Below are 23451 nucleotides of genomic sequence, written 5' to 3'. Positions count from 1 at the left end.
TCCACTGGGGATTTCCACATATTCTTACCACACATTAGATCTGACAGATCTGCAGTGCTGCACTCAAAAGACACATCACTCACTGCTAAACAAGCACAAACACTGTCTTCACCCTTTACCCTGTCAAAAGCACAATTATCGTCATCACTCGTCTCTGAGCCCAGGGAAAGTAAACAGAAGTTGAAAAGTGAAAATCAACCACGAGCACCGAGCATTCGATCGTAAAGCAAATAACCTTTCCTTGGCTGAGCTGCCATATTTAATCAAGCTCAGTCCAATAAATCGTATGTATGTGTTCCCACTACGTAACATATTAACTGTAGTTCGCCTTTTCTCTGCTGATGACTCCTGAACACTGAGATACATGCACATAATAATGTGTGTTCAAAGGGTAGAACATGAATAGCTGGCCTTTTTAAGTTAAGGTTCAGCTAATGACATCTGACAGCCAGAATGCCCCATGGCACTGATTGCTGTATGAGGGCAAAGGTTACCCATGTGGAATTCCTGTGATTATTCTCCTGATCTATTCTCTTCCTGCAATCTCGATCTATAAACAGTGGGGTCAGAAATTATTGACACTGTTGATAAAGATGAGAAAAAATGACTGTATAAAATAAATAATTCAAATACTGCTAACATTTGGTTCCATGGAAGTTGGTTTCACAAAAAAAAAATAAAGAAGCCATACATTTCCTGACCGGTAAAACATAACCTTTTTCAAACATTCTGAGAACAGAAGTGAAAATGTTGCCTATTCTGGAAACGTTTATTTTTAGGTTGCAGGGTGGATTTGAGAATGTTTTTTTTCTCTGGTTGCTTGAACATTTTCCTGGTAGGTTTTATTAATAAATGCTCTGAGAAGGAAATTATAATTTATTTGGAGGTTTTTGAATAACTTCCTTACAACTTTCAGTGATTAGTTTTCATTTATGTTTACCTATACAGACTTTTGATGACACTGCTAGTTTATTTTGGGTTAACTTTTTTGGGATTCCAAGCACAGATAGAACACATGAAAATGTATTTCCTCAGGCATGAACCATGCAAACACTTTTCTTATTATTACACAGCATCAATGAGATTAAAAACTATAATCTTCTGTTCTTTATCCATGGAATTAGTCCACTGTGCCACCAAGATGGAGCTTAAATGCCTTGTTTGTTTGTTTTTCCGCATACAAAGCTGTTCATTTTAGTCTATTCAAACAGACCCTATTTCAAACAAAACAAGCACTCATTAATATCAGGTGTGGCCAATTAGGTGTGGCCAATTAGTGGGGGTGACCAACACACCTGAACACATTTAAGTAAGATGGTACCGAAGAAGATGGCTGACGTGTTACATGCCCGTAACCAATTGTGCTTTTTTTTGAGTCGTTTGTAACTTATTCTGTTTAAACTTATTTTGTACGTAATGTTGCTGCTACCGTCTTTATGACCGAAAATAACTTCTGGACTTCTGGACAGAACTGGGATTTACTCACCAGGAACTAGAAGAAGCTTTTCTGTTAACGAGTCCGATGAGAAAGATATACTGTTTTCCCGGGAACAGGCCCAGATCCCCATCATTTGCGTGAAGAAAAGACGGAGGAGAAGAGGACGCAGAATGGGCTGCCTTTTGAGAATCTGTAGGCCAGCGAGTAAACTCCCACTGCCATCAATTCTACTTGCTCACATGCAATCATTGAAAATAAAATTGATGACCTACAATAATTCTACCAACGGGACATTAAGAACTGTAATATCTTATGTTTCACCGAGTCGTGGCTGAACGACAACACAGATAATATAGTGCTGGAGGGATTTTCAATGCACCGGCAGAACAGAGAACCTACGTCTGGTAAGATGAGGGGTGGGAGTGTGTATTTTTGTCAATAACAGCTGGTGCGCGATGTCTAATATTAAATAAGTCTACAGGTATTTCTCGCCTGAAGTTGAGTACCTTATGATAAGCTGTAGACCACATTACCTACCAAGAGAGTTACCTATATTATCTATATTATTCGTAGCCATCTATTTAGCACCACTGACCGATTCTGGCACTAAGACCGCACCCAACCAACTCTATAAGCCAATAAGCAAACAAGAAAAATCTCACTCAGAAGTGGCGCTCCTAGAGGCCGAGAACTTTAATGCAGGCAAACTTAAATCAGTTTTACCACCATGTCACATGTGCAACCAGAGGGGAAAAAAACTCTAAACCACCTGTACTCCACACACAAAGATGCATACAAAGCTCTTCCCTGCCCTCTATTTGGCCAATCTGACCATAATTCTATCCTCCTGATTCCTACTTACAAACAAAAACTAAAGCAGGAATTACCAGTGACTCGCTCAATACTGATGACGCGGATGCTAAGCTACAGGACTGTTTGCTAGCACAGACTGGAATATGTTCCGGCATTGAGGATTATACCACCTCAATCATCGGCTTCATCAATAAGTGCATTGACGGCATCGACCCCAAAGTGACCATACGTACATATCCCTACTTTAAGCCATGGATAACAGGCAACAGTCACATTGAGCTAAAGGCTAGAGCTGCCGCTTTCAAGAAGTGGGACACTAATCCGGATGCCAATAAGAAATTCTGCTATGCCCTCAGACGAACCATCAAACAAGCAAAGTGTCAATACAGGATCAAGATTGTATCCTACTACACTGGCTCTGACGCTCGTCGGATGTGGCAGGGCATAAAAACTATTACTGACTAAAGAGGGAAACCCAGACGCGAGCTGCCCAGTGACGCAACCCTACCAGATGAGCTAAATGCCTTTTATGATTGCTTCTAGGCAAGCAAAACTGAAACATGGAAGAGAGCACTAGCTGTTCTGGATGGCTGTGATAATGCTCTCGGTAGTGAGCAAGACCTTTTAAACAGGTCAACATTCACAAAGCCGGCAGGCCAGATGGATTACCAGGACGTGTACCCAAAGCATGCGCGGACCAACTGACAAGTATCTTCACTGACATTTTCAACCTCTCTGTAATAGCTACATGTTTCAAGCAGACCACCATAGTCCCTGTGCCCAAGGAAGCGAAGGTAACGTGCCTAACTGCTTACCGCCCCGTAGCACTCACATCAGTAACGATGAAGTGCTTTAAAAGGCGGGTCATGGCTAACCTCAACAGCATCCTCCCGGATACCCTAGACCCACTCCAATTCGCATACTGCCCCAACAGATCCACAGATGACGCAATCTCAATCGCACTCCACACTGCCCTTTCCCACTTAGACAAAAGGAACACCTATGTGAGAATGATGTTCGTTGACTAAAGCTCAGCATTTAACACCATAGTGCCCATGAAGTTCATCACTAAGCTAAGGACCCTGGGGCTAAACACCTCCCTCTGCAACTGGATCCTGGACTTCCTGATGGACCACCCCCAGGTGGTAAGGGTAGGCAGCAATACATCTGCCAAGCTGGTCCTCAACACTGGGGCCCATCAGGGGTGTGTACTTAGTCCCCTCCTGTACTCCCTGTTCACCCATGACTGCGTGGCCAAACACAACTCCAACACCATCATTATGTTTGCTGACGACAACAGTGGTAGGCCTGATCACCGACAACGATGAGACAGCTTATAGGGAGGAGGTCTGAGAACTGGCAGGGTGGTGTTAGGACAACAATCTCTCCCTCAATGTGAGCAAGACAAAGGAGCTGATCGTGGACTACAGGAAAGGCGGGCCGAACAGCCCCCATTAACATCGACGGGGCTGTGTTTGGACCAACAAACTATCATGGTCCAAACACACCAAGACAGTCGTGAAGAGGGCACGACAAAACTTTTTCCCACTCAGGAGACTGAAAAGAATTTGCATGGGTCCCCACATCCTCAAAGTTCTACAGCTACACCATCGAGCACATCCAGACCGGTTGTATTACCGCCTGGTATGGCAACTGCTTGGCATCTGACCGTAAGGCGCTACAGAGGGTAATGCATACGGCCCAGTACATCCCTGAGGCCAAGCTTCCTGCCATCCAGGACCAAAATACTAGGCGTGTCAGAGGAAAGCCCAAAACTTGTCAGAGACTTCAGTCACCCAAGTCATAGACTGTTTTCTCTGCTACCGCACGGCAAGAGGTACCAGAGCGCCAAGTATAGGATTAAAAGGCTCCTCAACACCTTCTACCCCCAAGCCATAAAACTGCTGAACAATTAATCAAATGGCCACCAGACTATTACATGACCCACCCCCCCAAACATTTATTTTATACACTGCTGCTACTCGCTATTTGTTATCTATGCATATTCACTTCACCCCTACCTACATGTACAAACTACTTTAGCCTGTACCCCCACACATTGACTCGGTACCGGTACCCCATGTATATAGCCTTGTTATGTTATTGTGTTACTTTTTATTATTTTTTACTTTTAGTTTATTTGGTAAATATATTTTCTTAACTCTTTTTGAACTGCACTGTTGGTTAAGGGCTTGTAAGTAAGCATTTCACAGGAAGGTCTACACTTCTTATATTCGGCGCATGTGACAAAGTTTGATTTGATTTAACCTCTTGAGTGTAGGGGGTTGAATACAAATGGTTGAAAATGGTTGAATACAAACATTGTAGTTATTGCCTCAGTAAGCCAATCAAACAGGAAAAATGTCAGTACAGAGACAAAGTTGAATCGCAATTCAACGGCTTAGACACAAGACGTATGTGGCAGGGTCTACAGACAATCACGGATTACAAAGGGAAAACCAGCCACGTCAGACACCGACATCTTGCTCCCAGACAAGCTAAACACCTACTTCGGCCTCTTTGAGGATAACACATTGCCACCGACGCGGCCCGCTCCCAAGGACTGTGGGCTCTCGTTCTCCGTGGCCGACTTGAGCAAGACATTTCAGTGTGTTAACCCTCGCAAGGCTGCCGGCCCATGCGGCATCCCTAGCCGCATCCTCAGAGCATACACAGACCAGCTGGCTGGAGTGTTTACGGACATATTCAATCTCTCCCTATCCCAGTCTGCTGTCCCAACTTGCTTCAAGATGTCCACCACTGTTCCTGTACCCAATAAAGCAAAGGTAACTGAACTAAATGACTATTACCCCGTAGCACTCACTTCTGTCATCATGAAGTGCTTTGAGAGGCTAGTTAAGGATCATATCACCTCTACCTTACCTGACACCCAAGACCTACTTCAATTTGCTTACTAACCCCAATAGTGTAGAGCCAAAGACGATGCCATCGCACAACATCACTGCCTTATCCCAGCTGGACAAAAGGAATACCTACAACAGAATGCTGCTTATTGACTATAGCTCAGCCTTCAAAACCATGGTATCCTCTAAGCTCATCATTAAGCTCAGGGCCCTGGGTCTGAACCCTGTCCTGTGCAACTGGGTCCTGGACTTCTTGACAGACCACCCCCAGGTGGTGAAGGTAGGAAACAACACCTCCACGTCACTGATCCTCAACACAGGGGCCCCACAAGGGTGTGTACTCAGCCCTCTCCTGTACTTCCTGTTCACCCATGACTGCGTGGCCACGCATGCCTACAACTCAATCATCAAGTTCGACACAAAAGTAGTAGTCCTGATTACCAACAATGACGAGAGCCTACAGGGAGGAGGCGAGGGCCCTGGCGGAGTGGTGCCAGGAAAATAACCTCTCCCTCAATGAAATGAAGGAACTGATCCTGGACTTCAGAAAACAGCAGAGGGAATACGCTCCTATTCACATCAACGGGACCGCAGTGGAGAAGGTGGAAAGTTCCTCGGCGTACACATCACTGACAATCTGAAATGGTCCACCACACAGACGGTGTGGTCAAGAGGGTGCAACAGAGCCTCTTCAACCTCAGGAGGCTTAAGAAACTTGGCTTGGCCCCTAAGACCATCACAAACCTTTGAAGATGCACAACTGAGAGTATCCTGTCGGGCTGTATCACCTCTTGGTACGGCAACTGCACCACCTGCAACCACATGGCTCTCCAGAGGGTGGTGCAGTCTGCCCAACGTATGACCCGGGTCACATTGCCTGCCCTCCAGGACACCTACAGCACCTGATGTTACAGGAAGGCCAAAAAGATCATCAAGAACATCAACCACCCGAGCCATGGCCTGTTCACCCTGTTATCATCCAGAAGGCGAGGTCAGTACAGGTTCATCAAAGCTGGGACGAGAGACTGAAAAACAGCTTCTATCTCAAGGCCATTAGACTGTTAAATAGCCATCACTAGTCGGCTACCACCCAGTTACTCAACCCTGCACTTTAGAGGTTGGTGCCCTATATACATAGACATGGAATCACTGGCCATTTTAATAATGGAACACCAGTCACTTCAATAATGTTTCCATACTGCTTTACTCATGTGTTTATTCTGTATTTTAGTCAATGCCACTCCGACATTGCTCGTTCTAATATTTACATATTTCTTAATTCCATTCTTTTACTTTTAGATTTGCATATTGTTATATACAACTGCACTGTTGGAGCTAGGAAAACAAGCATTTTGCTACACCCACAATAATATCTGCTAAATATGTGTATGTGACCAATCATTTTTTAGTTTTTAGTTTTGTTGATGCTGATAACGGAATGTATGTTTTTAAATAACATTCTTGTGGTTTTTATGGAAAACTTGCTTAATGTTCTTGGAACAATTTGAGGACATTACTGTAAATAGAACCATGAGGAAACAATATGATGAAGTACTGAAATTCCCACAGAAGAATGTCGTTTCTTAACGTTCTCTGAACTATTCGAGAACATTCCCAATGACAAACCAGTTGGAGAACATTACTAGAACATTACCAACATTTTCATTGAATGTAACCATGTTGGACATTTTAGGAAACATAATGAAAGTAATGAAATGCCAAAGAAAATGTAGTTTCTTGCACTATGATGCAGTGCCTTAGACCACTGCGCCACTCGGGACCTTATGGACTTCCCTCTTCAATTAAAACCACAGTTTTTCAATGTCTAGTGACTAAGCTGGCCATTGCAAAATAATTTTGTGGCCAATAAACCATTTCTTTGTGGATTTTGATGTGTGCTTGGGGTTATGGTCTTGCTGGAAGATCAACTCCTGACAGAGGCAACCAGGTTTTTGGCAAAAAACGTCCTGGTACTGGGTAAAGTTCATGATGCTGTTAACCTTAAGGGCCCCAGAACCAGTGGAAGCAAAATAGCCCCATAACATCAAAGATCCACCATATTTTAAAGTAGATATGGCTTTTTTTCTGCTCATGTGTTCTCATTTTGACACCAAACCCACCACTGGTGTGCGTGGCCAAAGAGCTGTATTTTCATGTCCTCAACAAAAAAATGTAAACGCCTGGAGTTTGCAAAACTGTGTGTGTGTGTGTGTGTGTGTGTGTGTGTGTGTGTGTGTGTGTGTGTGTGTGTGTGTGTGTGTGTGTGTGTGTGTGTGTGTGTGTGTGTGTGTGTGTGTGTGTGTGTGTGTGTGTGTGTGTGTGTGTGTGGAGAGCTAGTTCTCCCGGTCTCTCTCTCTGTTCTGTCAAATATCCTACCAGATGGTGTTCAGTCCCTCTCTCAGAGGAAATGCTCTGTCCTAGAGTAAATAATGAGAGCCCTCTACCTCACCCAATCTGTTCCTCTCTCCCTAAATCTGTCACACTCGGACTGAACGAGAGGATCATACTAAACCACTGAATCACCATGTAGTGACGCCTCATGGAATGGGGTAAGGGTGAATCATAGAAAGGAAACTACACCCACTTTAGACTGATGAATGAAAATAGTTTATCTGAAAGCACATAATCACAAGCATTACCTGCAACAACTCTCCTTAACTCTACCTCAAAGCTGTATATTAATGAGCGCCAACTGGCCTGCTACAACTCTCCTTAACTCTACCTCAAAGTTGTATAATAATGAGCGCCAACTGGCCTGCTACTAACTCTCCCCAACTCTACATGTAGATTTCCTCTGCTATTGAGTATGCCACGACTGTCCGTTTAGGCACAACCCAGGTAGAGATAGACAAGTTCTACTTAAATAGCCCTGGACACAAGACAAGACCTGAGATGGTATCTGACTGTTCTTCTCCACACTGCTTTGTTTCGGCTTATGCAGTATAACAGCCATGTGTTAGACACAGAACAGGCCACTGTCCCATCGCCCTGGGTCTGGTACTGCTGCGTGGCTCTGCACACACAGGCCTCTGATTCTCTCTGCCGCATCACATGACCACAGTCATGCTGCACTCAGTTTAATGGCCCTCGGGATCCATTCATAGCTTCATACAGTACCCACCTATAAAATACCAGTACACCCTGTACAAATATTTAATACGTGGTTGTACATTTGTTTGTATATTGCAACATAGGTGTATGAGTGATACACAGTGTGCTATAAAAAGGAGTTTATGACTCACGTCCCCATGGACTAAGGTAATCTCTTTTCTCAGTACAGAAGGGACATCTCTTTCTCAGAGCTACTCAGCATTATCCACAAACCTGCATCTGTGCAGAAAGAGGGATATAATGGAGTATCATGTCTCTAAGCTCTTCTTTCACACGCACATGTCACGCCTTGCAGTGTTCCGCAGAGCTGCAAGGCTGGGGTGAACCTCATTTGCATTCTGTCCAATCACTCCAATCTTCCAGGTGTCATTTATCTTCTAAGAGCAGTTTGAAATTCTTACATTGGAAATTCAATTTACTTTCTGAATTGCCTGAATGTAAATGGAGTTGACCCCAACCCTGCTGTGTTGTGTTGTGCTGTGTTATCATAACAGGGCTGCATGGCAGTATAATGGCAGTGGGCCTCAGTGAGCAAGCTGCCTCGCTCAGCTGGCACTCTGTCACTAAGACCTAATAAGTAGATTACACCAGCACCTGCTTAGTGGACCAGGATAAGAGCATGCTGAACTAATGAATATTCATTAAGTGATACAGTAACTGTACACAACCACCCAGGTAACCTGTGGAAATACTACATCACACTGACTCAGGCTCCATCCATAGCATTTACAGGCGTCATCAGAAGACGACTAAGTCACAGAGACTAGACCATAGAATCCAGTAGTAATAGGATATCTGTGGTCTAGAGACACAATGCCTTCAGAAAGTATTCAGACCCCTTGACTTTTTCCACATTTTATTAGATTACAGCCTTATTTTAAAATGTATTAAATAGTCCCCCCCCCCCAATCTACACACAATACCCCATAATGGTAAAAGCAAAAACAGGTTTTTAGAAATGTTTGCTAATTTATAAAAAAATTAAAAAAGAAGAAAAAATATATATCACACATAAGTATTCAGACCCTTTACTCAGTGCTTAGTTGAAGCACCTTTGGCAGTGATTACAGCCTTGTGTCTTCTTGGGTATGACGTGACAAGCTTGGCACATGTGTATTTGGGGAGTTTCTCCCATTCTTTTCTGCAGATCCTCTCAAGCTCTGTCAGGTTGGATGGAGAGCATTGCTGCACAGACATTTTCACGTCTCTTCAGAGATTTTTGATCGGATTCAAGTCCGGGCTCTGACTGGGCCACTCAAGGACATTCCGAGACTTGTCCTGAAGCCACTCCTGCAATGTCTTGACTGTGTGCTTAGGGTCGTTGTCCTGTTGGAAGGTGAACCTTCGTTCCAGTCTGCGGTTCTGAGCATTCTGAAGCAGGTGTTCATCAAGGATCTCTATGTACTTTGCTCCGTTCATCTTTGCCTCGATCCTGACTAGTCTCTTAGTCCCTACCATTGAAAAACATCCCCACAGCATGATGCTGCCACCACCATGCTTCACCGTAGGGATGGTGTCAGGTTTCCTCCAGACACGATGCTTGGCATTCAGGACAAATAGTTAAATCTTGGATTTATCAGAACAGAGAATCTTGTTTCTCATGGTCTGAGAGCCATTTGGTGCCTGTTGGCAAACTCCAAGCAGGCTGTCATGTGCCTTTTACTTTGGAGTGACTTCCGTCTGGCCACTCTACCATAAAGGCCTGATAGGTGGAGTGCTGCAGACATGGTTGTCCTTCTGGAAGGTTCTCCCATCTCCATAGAGGAACTCTAGAGCTCTGTTAGAGTGACCATTGGGTTCTTCAATCAATTGAATTTACCACAGGTGGACTCCAATCAAGTTGTACAGTAGAAACATCTCAAGTATAATCAATGTAAACAGGACACACCTGAGCTCAATTTAGACTCTCAAAGCAAAGTGTCTGAATACTTATGTAAATAAGGTATGTTTTTTGTTATTACATTTGCTAAAATTTCTAAAACCCTATTTATGCTTTTTCATTATGGGGCATTGTGTGTAGATGGTATTTAATCCAATTTAGAATAAAGCTGTAACAAAATGTGGAAAAATTCAAGGGGTCTGAATATTTTCTGAAGGCACTAAATATAATCACACACACACACACACACACACACACACACACACACACACACACACACACACACACACACACACACACACACACACACACACACACACACACACACACACACACACACACACACACACAGCAGGCCTTGTCCCGGCTTGACTTCAACAGCCTGTCAGATAACATCAGGGACAAGTTGATACTAGAAACAAGGTCTCTTCAGCCACATGGGTAGGTGTGTGTTGTTTCCCAGGCTCATTGACTGGGCTCAAACCAGGTTAATGCCCCAAACCTGTCCTGTGCCGTATGTTGGGTGTGGAATGGGACCTTTCTCTGTGCCAGGCACTGCAGTGCACAGCATGCCACACAATCTGATTATACCACTGTGAGCCTCAACCCAGTGGGCAGACTGCCACTGGTCAGTCGCACACACAACACCAAGGCCACCCACGTGCAATAGGTCAAAATATTTGGGATTTTACAGTAGTTCCACTGCCTTGCAAGCCAATAATCTTGTTTTGATCTAATTATCAAAATGTGTGCCAGATGTGTTTGAGGTTAATCAACCCGTAGTAACCAGAGGGATACAACCAAAAAAATCTGCTCTGATTTACTTGAGCTTCCACTACAAATGTAGGTGAGCACTGTCCAAGCATTATTGCACGTGCCCACAGTGACACACATAGGACTGATCAGAGAATATACTGTGGCTCCAGTGATCAGAGAATATACTGTTGCTCCAGTGATCGGAGAATATACTGTAGCTCCAGTGATCAGAGAATATACTGGAGCTCCAGTGATCAGAGAATATACTGTAGCTCCACTGACAAGAGAATATACTGTAGCTCCAGTGATCAGAGAATATATTGTAGCTCCACTGATCAGAAAATATACTGTAGCTCCACTGATCAGAGAATATACTGTAGCTCCAGTGATTGTCACCAGTATCCCGGCTACAATAGTCTCTATTTGAGGTGTGGAAGTTAAAGCCAGGTACTGGTGAATGTGGTGGTTGTGTTGTGGTTGTGTCTTTAGTTTCAGTGCACATGCCTAAACCCCTGCGGTCCCTCTGCAGTGGGAAGCCCACTTAGCTTTTGGCACCTGGCAGGCTTAGCTGGAGCTGTATCTCAGAGGAGTCTGACCCAGTTAGGGGCTGGCACACTCCCAGCACCACACTGCATACAGCCCAGTCAGTATGACTTTCGTCTGTGTTACCAGCCCTGCATGGGTTACATGGCTGCTTGAGAACAGTCTCAACTATATGTTCTATAGTATGTAGCCATAGGGGATATTCTTTACTTTGCGTAGTGCTGATCTTCATTTTTTCACATGGCCCATCAGCAGTTATGATTAAGGAATGTACATGACCATGCATCTGCGCACTAGAAGAGTGTTGTTCCGAGATGAGGTATGAATCTGATTTGAGTCCCTCTAAACTGTGATCCTGTCTCATAGGGTTACTGGATTACTCACCGCTAAAAACCCAGAGAATAACTCTGCACACGCTCTTCTACTATTGCTCAGTATTCTGCTAGGGTGTTAATGACACCGCACCATAACACTTTCCACATGTTAAGATGTCATGGTGCATTTTCACAATAACAGTCCATTTCCCTGTAGCAGACGAATGAGGTGCAGCCAGGTGTTCATATCTGGGGCAGGCCAGGAGTGTGTATTTGGGGCATGCTTAGGTCTGGAATACTACAGGGCTGGAGACATTGTACATTTACTCTCGCTGCACTACTCTCCACTGATTTTAATTTCATTGAAGAAAAATCCAGATACAACCCTGCCTGTCTGCGGAAAACAAACCAGACCTAAAAACAACATCAGTGGGCAGACAGGCTGAACTGTAAGTGGAAACCCACAGTCCTCCTACCCTGACACAGAGACAACTATCCGCCTGGCTCTAGGCTTTAAAGATGGAATTCGCAGTAGGGGGGAAACAGCGCCACTGGCCGCCCCACCACCGTTGTTATTATTGCCGAACTGAGGTAAAAAATATACAGTGTGATACATATTCTGCTCTTCTATCGCACGTGCAATGATGTCCGAGGGGGCGGAGGGGGGGGGGGGGGGGGGGGGGGGGGGGGGGGGGGACTGTGTACATTGCTTACAGTAACTTTAGGTGTTGTAATATCGCAAACAGACATGGCTGTTTCCCCATTAAGGATTCCAGCTTTAAGCCCTGCATGTACACAGCTTCACTGTCCCTGCCCTGGATTAAAGCCCTGTGTGGATTGCTTCAACCACATCGCCCATCCACACGCAAATTACATTTCCATTCCAGATTCTATGCAGCCCAGAGAGTAGTCCATCTGTTCACGTTTGTGTGTGTATGTTGGGTGAGCTAGAGGAATGCCTGCCTGACTGACAGATCCACAGGCAGTACCACAGACACGCCCATGTTTATCTCTCCAGCTTTATCTTGGTCTCAGGGGATTTATGGTAATTCTGTGTAGCTCAATGGCTTAGCCTTAGAAGGACCTGAATCTATATATGTGGTCTTACGGGCAGAATATAATTTTTAAAAACTCAGTGAATCACGTACTTGTCTGCAAAATGAGTCACACGCAAACAATGTTCTATTTATTTTATCTTCACATTTCTCTCATCTCATTGCATCACTTGTCCCTTCCTATGAAGAAAACAGCCAGCCAGATAACCAGATGGACAGACAGACCCCCTGCCGAACCAGACACCCCCGTCCCGGTCCCCCATTTGTCTTACCTACAGCCGGAGCATCATACTCATCTCCCAGCAGGATCTCTGGGGCGGAGTAAGCCAGCGAGCCACAGCTGGTCATCAGCATGGTCCCGGGCTTGAAGAGGTTGCTGAAGCCGAAGTCGGTCAGCTTGACGGTCCCCTGCTGCCTGAAGAACACCACGTTCTCTGGCTTGAGGTCTCGGTGCACCACGTGGAGCCGGTGGCAGTAGGAGATTGCTCGGACGATCTGGGCGAAGTGAACTTTAGCCGTGTCCTCAGCCACGCCACCCTCGTGGCGCAAGATGTAGTCATACATGTCTCCTCCATCGCCCAGCTCCAAGATGAGGTAGAGCTTGTTGGCAGTGTCGATGACCTCGTAGAGCCGCACCACATTGGGATGCTGCACCAGCTTCATACAGCGCACCTCCTGCAGCAGGTGGCCCGTCGCCATGGCGTCCAGCTTGGTCTTGTCGATCACCTTGACTGCCACCAGCTGGCCTGTGAAGACGTGGCGTGCCAGCTTGACAACAGCGAAGTGGCCTTTACCCAGCGTGCGATCCAGGTCATAGAGGCCGGCGATCTTTCCCTCGTAGCCGCTCTTGGAGGCAGCCATGTCTGGGTGGGGCAGGGCAGAGACGGGGTGAGGGGAGTGGTGTGTTGGTGCTGGAGACAGTCTCAGTCTGGATGAGGGACCTTGGAGGGGTCTTGAAGCTCTATGGAGGCTCTCTCTACTGATGCATTACCTGGACAAACAGAGAGATGTGACACAGAGTTGTGCTTGATATCAAACAAGACGGAGGAGGGTTTTAGTGCAGATTGGTATGTGTAATGGGGTGTTTGAAATAAACTAAAACCAATATACTTTGGGCCTTATATCTCAATGTATTGTAATTTCTGCAGTCTGTTGCAGCTAGGGTCCTTATTCGAGTGCGAGTGCTCTGATCAGTGGTACAGACTGAGTGCTCATTGTGTGGACTGCCATTACAGTACTGCTACGGTAACACACACACACACATTATGCAACTGCTTTCAACAAGCTATTCATTGTAGAGGTCTATACATTTGTGCAAACTATATTACAATACGAACAGAATCTACTTTTACAATCTTGAAACTAATTTTATCAGTCATAGTGGCCATTGTCAACATTTATGCAAGAGAATTTAAACTTCAGAACGGTTGCCAAAATATCCTGGCTGCACTTCATTCTCATTTCCAGTTTCTCACACAGACTGTCCTGCCACTGAACCTATACGTGCGCGTGTGTGTGTACAGTAGGCCTGACAGACAGGTTAGGGAAGCGTTCCTATCAACATAAAGGGAGTGGAAGCATCAAGCAGGAAGTAGCCTCGTTGACAAACACAGACAGTTGAGGAGGCCATGTTACGACAACTAAAAAGCTTTTTTTCTGTGACACCTTACGACATTAAAACAGTCTCAAATCCCTTAATGGCATCATAAACACCCAAGCAACCTTCTGTGCCTCCAAGAATCCCAGAGGACTTTCGAAGGAAGCAGGAAAGAAGGCAGAAAGAACAACAGAACAGGTGTCACTATTGTAGCGCTCTAAGGCATAGATCCACATAACTGTGAGGATAATAGCCAGGACAGGAGAGAGGAAGAGCTAGAATAAACAGTTGGGGAAGGGCTCGATGGAGGAGGGTGGCAGATACAGACAAGGTTGGAAGGGATAAAGGCTATGGATGTTGAGTGTGTTTAGGGAATTAGTGGCAGGGAGTCAGATAACAGCAATCCTGCAAAAATGGTATGGATCAATATCTGTAATGAGATATCATAATTTGTTTGTGTGGGTGTATCGCAGTGGGGGGGTGTGTGTGTGCATGCGTTTGTGCGTGCATGTGTGTGTGTGTGTGTGTGTGCGCGCTCGTGCAAGTGTGTGTGTGTGTGCGTGTCTGTGTAACTGAATGGTTAAAGAGCAACTGCCCCTAAACTTCTCATTTATAAAACAGTCTGTGGCATTAATTAGACTACAAAAGTGTAAATAGGATAATTTTGGTCAAAGTCTGTCTCATCCAAAACAGAGTTTGTGAGACTTGTGATCGTGACTGCCTCACAATGTAAATGAAGGTTGGGTTTGGTTCGATCCCACCCACACCCACAGCTGGCAGCACTCAAGTGATCATCAATTCAGAGGGCAGATGCCCGTGGTAAATTTACATTTGGGTTGACTTTGAGAATCCCTATGGATATCCCGATGGGGCTAGTTATTCGGCCCCCTTGAACTTTGCGACCTTTTGACACATTTCAGGCTTCAAACATAAAGATATAAAACTGTATTTTGTTGTGAATAATCAACAACAAGTGGGACACAATCATGAAGTGGAACGACATTTATTGGATATTTCAAACTTTTTTAACAAATCAAAAACTGAAAAATTGTGCGTGCTAAATTATTCAGCCCCCTTAAGTTAATACTTTGTAGCACCACCTTTTGCTGCGATTACAGCTGTAAGTCGCTTGGGGTATGTCTATCAGTTTTGCACATCGAGAGACTGAAATTTTTTCCCATTCCTCCTTGCAAAACAGCTCGAGCTCAGTGAGGTTGGATGGAGAGCATTTGTGAACAGCAGTTTTCAGTTCTTTCCACAGATTCTCGATTGGATTCAGGTCTGGACTTTGACTTGGCCATTCCAACACCTGGATATGTTTATTTTTGAACCACTCCATTGTAGACTTTGCTTTATGTTTTGGATCATTGTCTTGTTGAAGACAAATCTCCGTCCCAGTCTCAGGTCTTTTGCAGACTCCATCAGGTTTTCTTCCAGAATGGTCCTGTATTTGGCTCCATCCATCTTCCCATCAATTTTAACCATCTTCCCTGTCCCTGCTGAAGAAAAGCAGGCCCAAACCATGATGCTGCCACCACCATGTTTGACAGTGGGGATGGTGTGTTCAGGGTGATGAGCTGTGTTGCTTTTACGCCAAACATAATGTTTTGCATTGTTGCCAAAAAGTTACATTTTGGTTTCATCTGACCAGAGCACCTTCTTCCACATGTTTGGTGTGTCTCCCAGGTGGCTTGTGGCAAACTTTAAACTACACTTTTTATGGATATCTTTAAGAAATGGCTTTCGTCTTGCCACTCTTCCATAAAGGCCAGATTTGTGCAATATACGACTGATTGTTGTCCTATGGACAGAGTCTCCCACCTCAGCTGTAGATCTCTGCAGTTCATCCAGAGTAATCATGGGCCTCTTGGCTGCATCTCTGATCAGTCTTCTCCTTGTATGAGCTGAAAGTTTAGAGGGACGGCCAGGTCTTGGTAGATTTGCAGTGGTCTGATACTCCTTCCATTTCAATATTATCGCTTGCACAGTGCTCATTGGGATGTTTAAAGCTTGGGAAATATTTTTGTATCCAAATCCGGCTTTAAACTTCTTCACAACAGTATCTCGGACCTGCCTGGTGTGTTCCTTGTTCTTCATGATGCTCTCTGCGCTTTTAACGGACCTCTGAGACTATCACAGTGCAGGTGCATTTATACGGAGACTTGATTACGCACAGGTGGATTGTATTTATCATCATTTAGGTCAACATTGGATCATTCAGAGATCCTCACTGAACTTCTGGAGAGAGTTTGCTGCACTGAAAGTAAAGGGGCTGAATAATTTTGCACGCCCAATTTTTCAGTTTTTGATTTGTTAAAAAAGTTTGAAATATCCAATAAATGTCATTCCACTTCACGATTGCGTCCCACTTGTTGTTGATTCTTTAAAAAAATACAGTTTTATATCTTTATGTTTGAAGCCTGAAATGTGGCAAAAGGTCGCAAAGTTCAAGGGGGCCGAATACTTTCGCAAGGCACTGTACAAAGGGACAATATGTTAAAATTCCAATAGCGTTAAATTTCGATGACTTAAAAACATCAAACCAACTATATAAATTGTAGAAATGCATATGCAAATATTGAACACATTTACTGAGAACTAAAAGGTGAACAACATAAAAATTGTGTAATTTTACATTGTGTAATTTTATTGACGGTCCTTAGCATTTCCCCAGGGCTAGTTATCTAAAGTCAAACAAACTTTGCCACGGTCGCACACATGCTGGCTGAAGCTAATTAGCTAAATCATTTGGCAAACTCTTCCCACTTGCAAACACACTCATCAAATCAGACCCCGAGACCAAGACACGTATTTCTTAATGAACCATATGTAAAAATCAGGCCAAATCAGGAAGTGCAGACGCCCTTTAATGAGAAGCAGAAGCTTTGGAGAGAGAGCAGGCCTTCTCACATGTGTCTGAGTGCAGAGTCCTTGGAGGAGCATGTGCAGACAGACACAGAGATCAGTATGCAGAAATCAATGCTGCTAATTATTGACCTACCCACAGTCTGATGGGCGTCTGATGGCCAAGTCTCTGGACTCTCTCTCTCTCTCTCTCTCTCTCTGCAGCATATGAGACACCCAGACCTTCAGCCAACAAGAAACAGTCTCATAACATAACTTGTGTATAATGCTAAAGAAACGTGACAGTGGATCATCATGTTTACACTGTGTTTTTGTTGCCACTGCAAAGCTGGACAACTGAACTTATAGCTAACCTACCTGAAACATTGTGGGAATCCATTAAGGTTCGGTGGTATTATTACAAGAAGTGAACACAAGGGGCGCTATTTTTAAAACTCAAGAATTATTAGTTCTCTCATAGTTATACTTAACTTATATGCAGTGGCACAGCACGCCCCCTAGCGGGAGCTGTGGGAGTGCGTGCTGTGTCACCAGAAATTACAAAAGAGCCGTGTCCCCGACCCAAAAAATAATACAAATAAAGCTTTTGTATTTAATGAACAAAACAATTTAAGCAACAGGGATCTTGATCCAGGAGGGGATTTAATGTCTGCTGTAGCCAAGAAGCTTGATCTTGACATCTAGCCATTTAGCAAGTTAGCAAACCAAATGCATAGCTAGAGGCTTGAGCTGAATATCATTTATTTGACACATCTTAGATTTCTTATAGTTATACTTAACATAGATAGGAGTGGCGTAGCATGCACCCCGGGTGCCCCCAAATTGTTTAATTTAAAATGTTTTTTTTATTTTTTATGGTATTGACAATCATACCATTGGTAATTCAAAATATACCGTTTATAGCATATACTGAGGTATCAGCCAAGCCTAGTGTATACATACACTAGAGCTGTGTTTGAAAACTAACTCATACTAACTAAGTTCCCGGATGTCGTACTAAATTCGCTAAAATACGAATTATACAAGCAGTGGACACTATTTCCATGCTTTTAGGCCCCATAATGCAATTATTCAGAAAATGAGCGTAGCTTCACAACGTTTTCAGATTTTAAGAAAATGAAGGACAATATGCAGCCAAAGTCCGACGAGAGCTTATAAAAATGTATTGCTTTCACAAATTATGATGTGTTAAGACCATTTTGAGCGACGTAATGCCTTTTCAAATAAGTTACACGTTATGTTGGCTGACAATTTGTTAGCTACGCTATCCTTACGAACCGCATAGCATATCATTACAGCAGTATGTACCGGTGTTGGCTAGCTACCTAAAGTAATGTTAGTTGGCTACTAATAAATCAGACCTTCCAGTATATTAACTATATGCTAACAAACTACCCAACGTTGATTGACTTGATTATTCATGTCACGCTTAGCTAAGTGGCATAGTAGTTGTGTGTTCTCAATGGACATGGTTAATTCGTTCTGGCTATCTACTCTAATTTCAGAGCACTCTCGTGTGAGTGTGCCAGCACGCAGAATAATTCAAATCAAATTTTATTTGTCACATACACATGGTTAGCAGATGTTAATGCGAGTGTAGCGATCTAACAAGTAATCTAACAATTCCACAACAACTACCTTATACACACAAGTGTAAAGGAATGAATAAGAATATGTACATAAAAATATATGAATGAGCAATGGCCGAACGGCACAGGCAAGATAGAGTAGATGGTATAGAATACAGTATATACAGTAACAAAGTATTGAGATACACTTGTTATTGACCAAATACTTATTTTCCACCATAATTTTCATTAAAAATCCTACAATGGGATTTTCTGGATTTTTTTTCTTCTCATTTTGTCTGTCATAGTTGAAGTGTATTACCTATGATGAAAATTACAGGCCTCTCTCATCTTTTTAAGTGGGAGAACTTGCACAATTGGTGGCTGACTAAATACTTTTTTGCCCCACTGTACATATGAGATGAGTAATGTAGGGTATGTAAACGTTATATAAAGTGGCTAGTGATACGTTTATTACATCAAGTTTTCCATTATTAAAGTGGCTGGATTTGAGTCAGTATGTTAGCAGCAGCCACTCAATGTTAGTGATGGCTGTTTAACAGTCTGATGGCCTTGAGATAGAAGCTGTTTTTCAGTCTCTCCGTCCCCGCTTTGATGCACCTGTACTGACCTCGCCTTCTGGATGATAGTGGGGTGAACAGGCAATGGCTCGGGTGGTTGTTGTCCTTGATGATCTTTTTGGCCTTCCTGTGACATCGGGTGGTGTTGGTGTCCTGGAGGGCAGGTAGTTTGTCCCCGGTGATGCGTTGTGCCGACCTCAATACCCTCTGGAGAGCCTTATGGTTGTTAGCGGAGCAGTTGCCGTACCAGGCGGTGATACAGCCCGACAGGATGCTCTCGGTTGTGCATCTGTAAAAGTTTGAGTGTTTTTGGTGACAAGCCAAATTTCTTCAGCCTCCTGAGGTTGAAGAGGCGCTGCTGCGCCTTCTTCACCACACTGTCTGTGTGGGTGGACCATTTCAGTTTGTCCGTGATGTGTACGCCAAGGAACTTAAAACTTTCCACCTTCTCCACTACTGTCCTGTCGATGTGGATAGGGGGCTGCTCCCTCTGCTGTTTCATGAAGTCCACGACCATCTCCTTTGTTTTGTTGACATTGGGTGTGAGGTTATTTTCCTGACACCACACTCCAAGGGCCCTCACCTCCTCCCTGTAGGCCGTCTCGTCATTGTTGGTAATCAAGCCTACCACTGTAGTATTGTCTGCAAACTTGATGATTGAGTTGGAGTCGTGCATGGCCACGCAGTTATGGGAGAACAGGGAGTACAGGAGAGGGCTGAGAACGCACCGTTGTGTGGCCCCAGTGTTGAGGATCAGCGGGGAGGAGATGTTTCCTACCCTCACCACCTGGGGGGTGCCCGTCAGGAAGTCCAGGACCCAGTTGCACAGAGCAGGGTCGAGACACAGGGTCTCGAGCTTAATGACGAGTTTGGAGGGTACTATGGTGTTAAATGCTGAGCTGTCGTCGATGAACAATATTCTTACATGGGTATTCCTCCTGTCCAGATGGGTTTGTGCAGTGTGATTGCGATTGCAGTTGTGTCGTCTGTGGACCTATTGGGGCGGTAAGCAAATTGGAGTGGGTCTAGGGTGTCAGGTAGAGTGGAGGTGATATTGTCCTTGACTAGTCTCTCAAAGCACTTCATGATGACGGAAGTGAGTGCTACGGGACGATAGTCATTTTGTTCAGTTACCTCCGCTTTCTTGGGAACAGGAACAATGATGACCCTCTTGAAGCATGTGGGAACAGCAGACTGGGATAAGGATTTGTGGGTAGTTAACTTTGTTTGGGGCACTAATGCCCTAAAAAGCTTCACGGTTGGTTTTTCGTTTGTTGTTTTGTTGGCAACATTTTGAAATAAAAAGGAAAATGTACGCTCACCACACTGCACCTTGGTCTTCTTCCAGCAACGGCCATGACAGCGAGCAAAGAAGTTGTTTAGTTTGTCTGGGAGCAAGACATCGTGGTCCGCGACGGGGCTGGTTTTCCTTTTGTAGTCCGTGATTGACTGTAGACCCAGCCACATACCTCTCGTGTCTGAGCCGGTGAATTGCGACTCTACTTTGTCTCTATACTGACAATTAGCTTGTTTGATTGCCTTGCGGAGGGAATAGCTACACTATTTGTATTCGGTCATGTTTCCGGTCACCTTGCCCTGATTAAAAGCAGTGGTTCGCGCTTTCAATTTTGTGCGAATGCTGCCATCAATCCATGGTTTCTGGTTGGGGAATGTTTTAATAGACGCTGTTGGTACATCACTGATGCACTTGCTAATAAACTCGCTCACCGCATCAGCGTATTCATCAATGTTATTTTCCGACACTATGCGGAACATATCCCAGTCCACGTGATCAAAGCAATCTTGAAGCGTGGTATCCGAATGGTCTGACCAGCGTTGAACAGACCTGAGCACGGGCGCTTCCTGTTTTAGTTTCTGTCTATAGGCTGAGAGCTACAAAATGGAGTTGTGGTCAGATTTTACGAAAGGAGGGTTGGGTGAGGGCTTTGTATGCATCGCGAAAGTTAGAATAACAATGATCCAGGGTTTTGCCAGGCTGGGTCGCGCATTCGATATGCTGATAAAATTTAGAGAGCCTTGTTTTCAGATTAACCTTGTTAAAAAACCCAGGTACAATAAATGCAATGTCAGGATATGTGGTTTCCAGTTTACATAGAGTCAAATGAAGTTATTTCAGGACCGTCGATGTGTCTGCTTGGGGGGATATACACGACTGTGATTATGATTGAAGAGAATTCTCTTGGTAGATAATGCGGTCGGCATTTGATTGTAAGGGATTCTAGGTCAGGTGAACAAAAGGACTTGAGTTCCTGTATGTTGTTATGATCACACCACGTCTCGTTAATCATAAGGCATACACCCCCGCCCTTCTTCTTACCAAAGAGATGTTTGTTTCTGTCGGTGCGATGCGTGAAGAAACCAGGTGGCTGTACCGACTCTGATGACCTATCCCAAGTGAGCCATGTTTCTGTGAAACAAAGAACGTTACAATCTCTGATGTCTCTCTGGAAGGCAACCCTTGCTCGGATTTCGTCTACCTTCTTGTCAAGAGACTGGACATTGGTGAGTAGTATATTGAATTTACGAACGCAACACCCGTTGAATATAACCGGTGGCAGTAAAAGTTGGCATAAAATGCGTATTTAAATTGTTGCCAGCAGCATAGTTAGTCACCAACTCTCTGAATAACATGAAAACAGCCTAACCAGCTCTGCTAGGGTGAGTAAAATGGTCAGAGTGAGGTGTTCTCTCAGTTGTGGCTGGAAGTAGCTAGCAAGCTAGACAACGTTAGCCAGTTAGCTCGGGTACTTGACTGTCGTTGTGACGTCAGAACGCTCGGATCAACCCTACTCCTCGGCCAGAGCGTCAGGTGTGGGCTCTAAACGATCCGAGAGCAAAACGCTCTGAATTTACAAACGGACAATCTGACAACGCTCTGAATTTACGAACACTCAGAGTGCACTCTGGCACTCCAGATTGATTTTTACAAACACACCCAAAGTGGTATGATGTCTAGCTAATTTGTTATGCTAATAAGCTAGCAAGAGGTTGCACAGCAACAGCATCAACTTCTGCTAGACAGGCAAAGGGCTAGTATTATCAACTAAAAGGATACCGTTTGTTTACAGTATACTAAAATGAACTAATAGCATATAGTATGTAGTATATACTCATTAAGTAAGTTAGTATGGGTATTCAAATACATCACTGTACACAGAAAGGCAAACTCACTTGTGCATTCAAATGAACACAGCCACACAAACACAATGTGTGTGACTTGCCTCAGGATCTGTCCTTGGGATAGAGCTTTTATGTTACATCTGAGAGATGCAGCAGTTATGTTAAACAACACTCAGTGGAAAAGCTGTGCTGTGGTAGACTGTAAAAGAGAGGGGGAGTGAGAGAGAGAACAGAGAATGAGAGAGTTTAAGGATAAGGCCATCCTCCTATTCACTGTGGCTTTCACTGCCTCTCTTGTCAGTTACCAAAGCAGAACAGGTCTTAAACAGACCGCTGCTTCCTATAGGGAGCAGGGAGGGAACAACACTGTTTCCTTCTGATAGTGTTCACACAGGGAAAAGGCTTCCGCTGGGGAGATTCCTTTTACAGTTATAAAAACACACAGACACACATACCGACAAACTAGCACATACATACACTCGCACGCACACACCCACATGCCTGCAGGTGCACGTACACACATACACAAATAAACAATGCCAAGGCATCATGATTTTAGTACACTCAGCATATTTCTTTGCAAACATAAAGGATCTCACATCTTGAGCCAATTATTGAAAATATGTTTTTACTAGTGCTAGCTGAGCAGAAAAGGCAGAGAGCACATTCTACCTAAGTGAACATTTCAGACAAACAACAATAGAAGGGCCACACTTAAAGATGCACGCAGGGATCTTAAGCGCAAGAAATGTGTAACATATTGCACAAATTGAGTTCGTAACATATCACAGGAATTGCAAAATAAAACGGATGACGTAGTACACAATTTGAAGACACAGTACACAAAAAAGGGGACCCATTTTGGCTCAAGAGCACCACTTTCAAAACTACTGGCTGAAATTATACAAAAGTTTGAGAGTGCATCT

General features: G+C 44.1%; 1 protein-coding gene across 1 annotated transcript in view; it reads right to left on the bottom strand.

Moving 5' to 3' along the window:
- The window catches only part of snrkb (SNF related kinase b), a 36280-nt gene that overhangs the window by 10485 nt on the left and 2344 nt on the right, over positions 1–23451 (bottom strand). The window contains exon 2 of the mRNA XM_046353322.1: positions 13046–13764. Within this exon, the coding sequence (XP_046209278.1) occupies positions 13046–13634 (589 nt within the window). The 5' untranslated portion in view covers positions 13635–13764. The remainder of the gene's footprint in view (positions 1–13045; positions 13765–23451) is intronic.

The sequence above is a fragment of the Oncorhynchus gorbuscha genome, linkage group LG01, assembly GCF_021184085.1.
Source record: "Oncorhynchus gorbuscha isolate QuinsamMale2020 ecotype Even-year linkage group LG01, OgorEven_v1.0, whole genome shotgun sequence".
NCBI lineage: Eukaryota > Metazoa > Chordata > Actinopteri > Salmoniformes > Salmonidae > Oncorhynchus > Oncorhynchus gorbuscha.
Note: the sequence above shows the minus strand (reverse complement) of the source record. Positions and strands in the feature narration are given on the sequence as shown.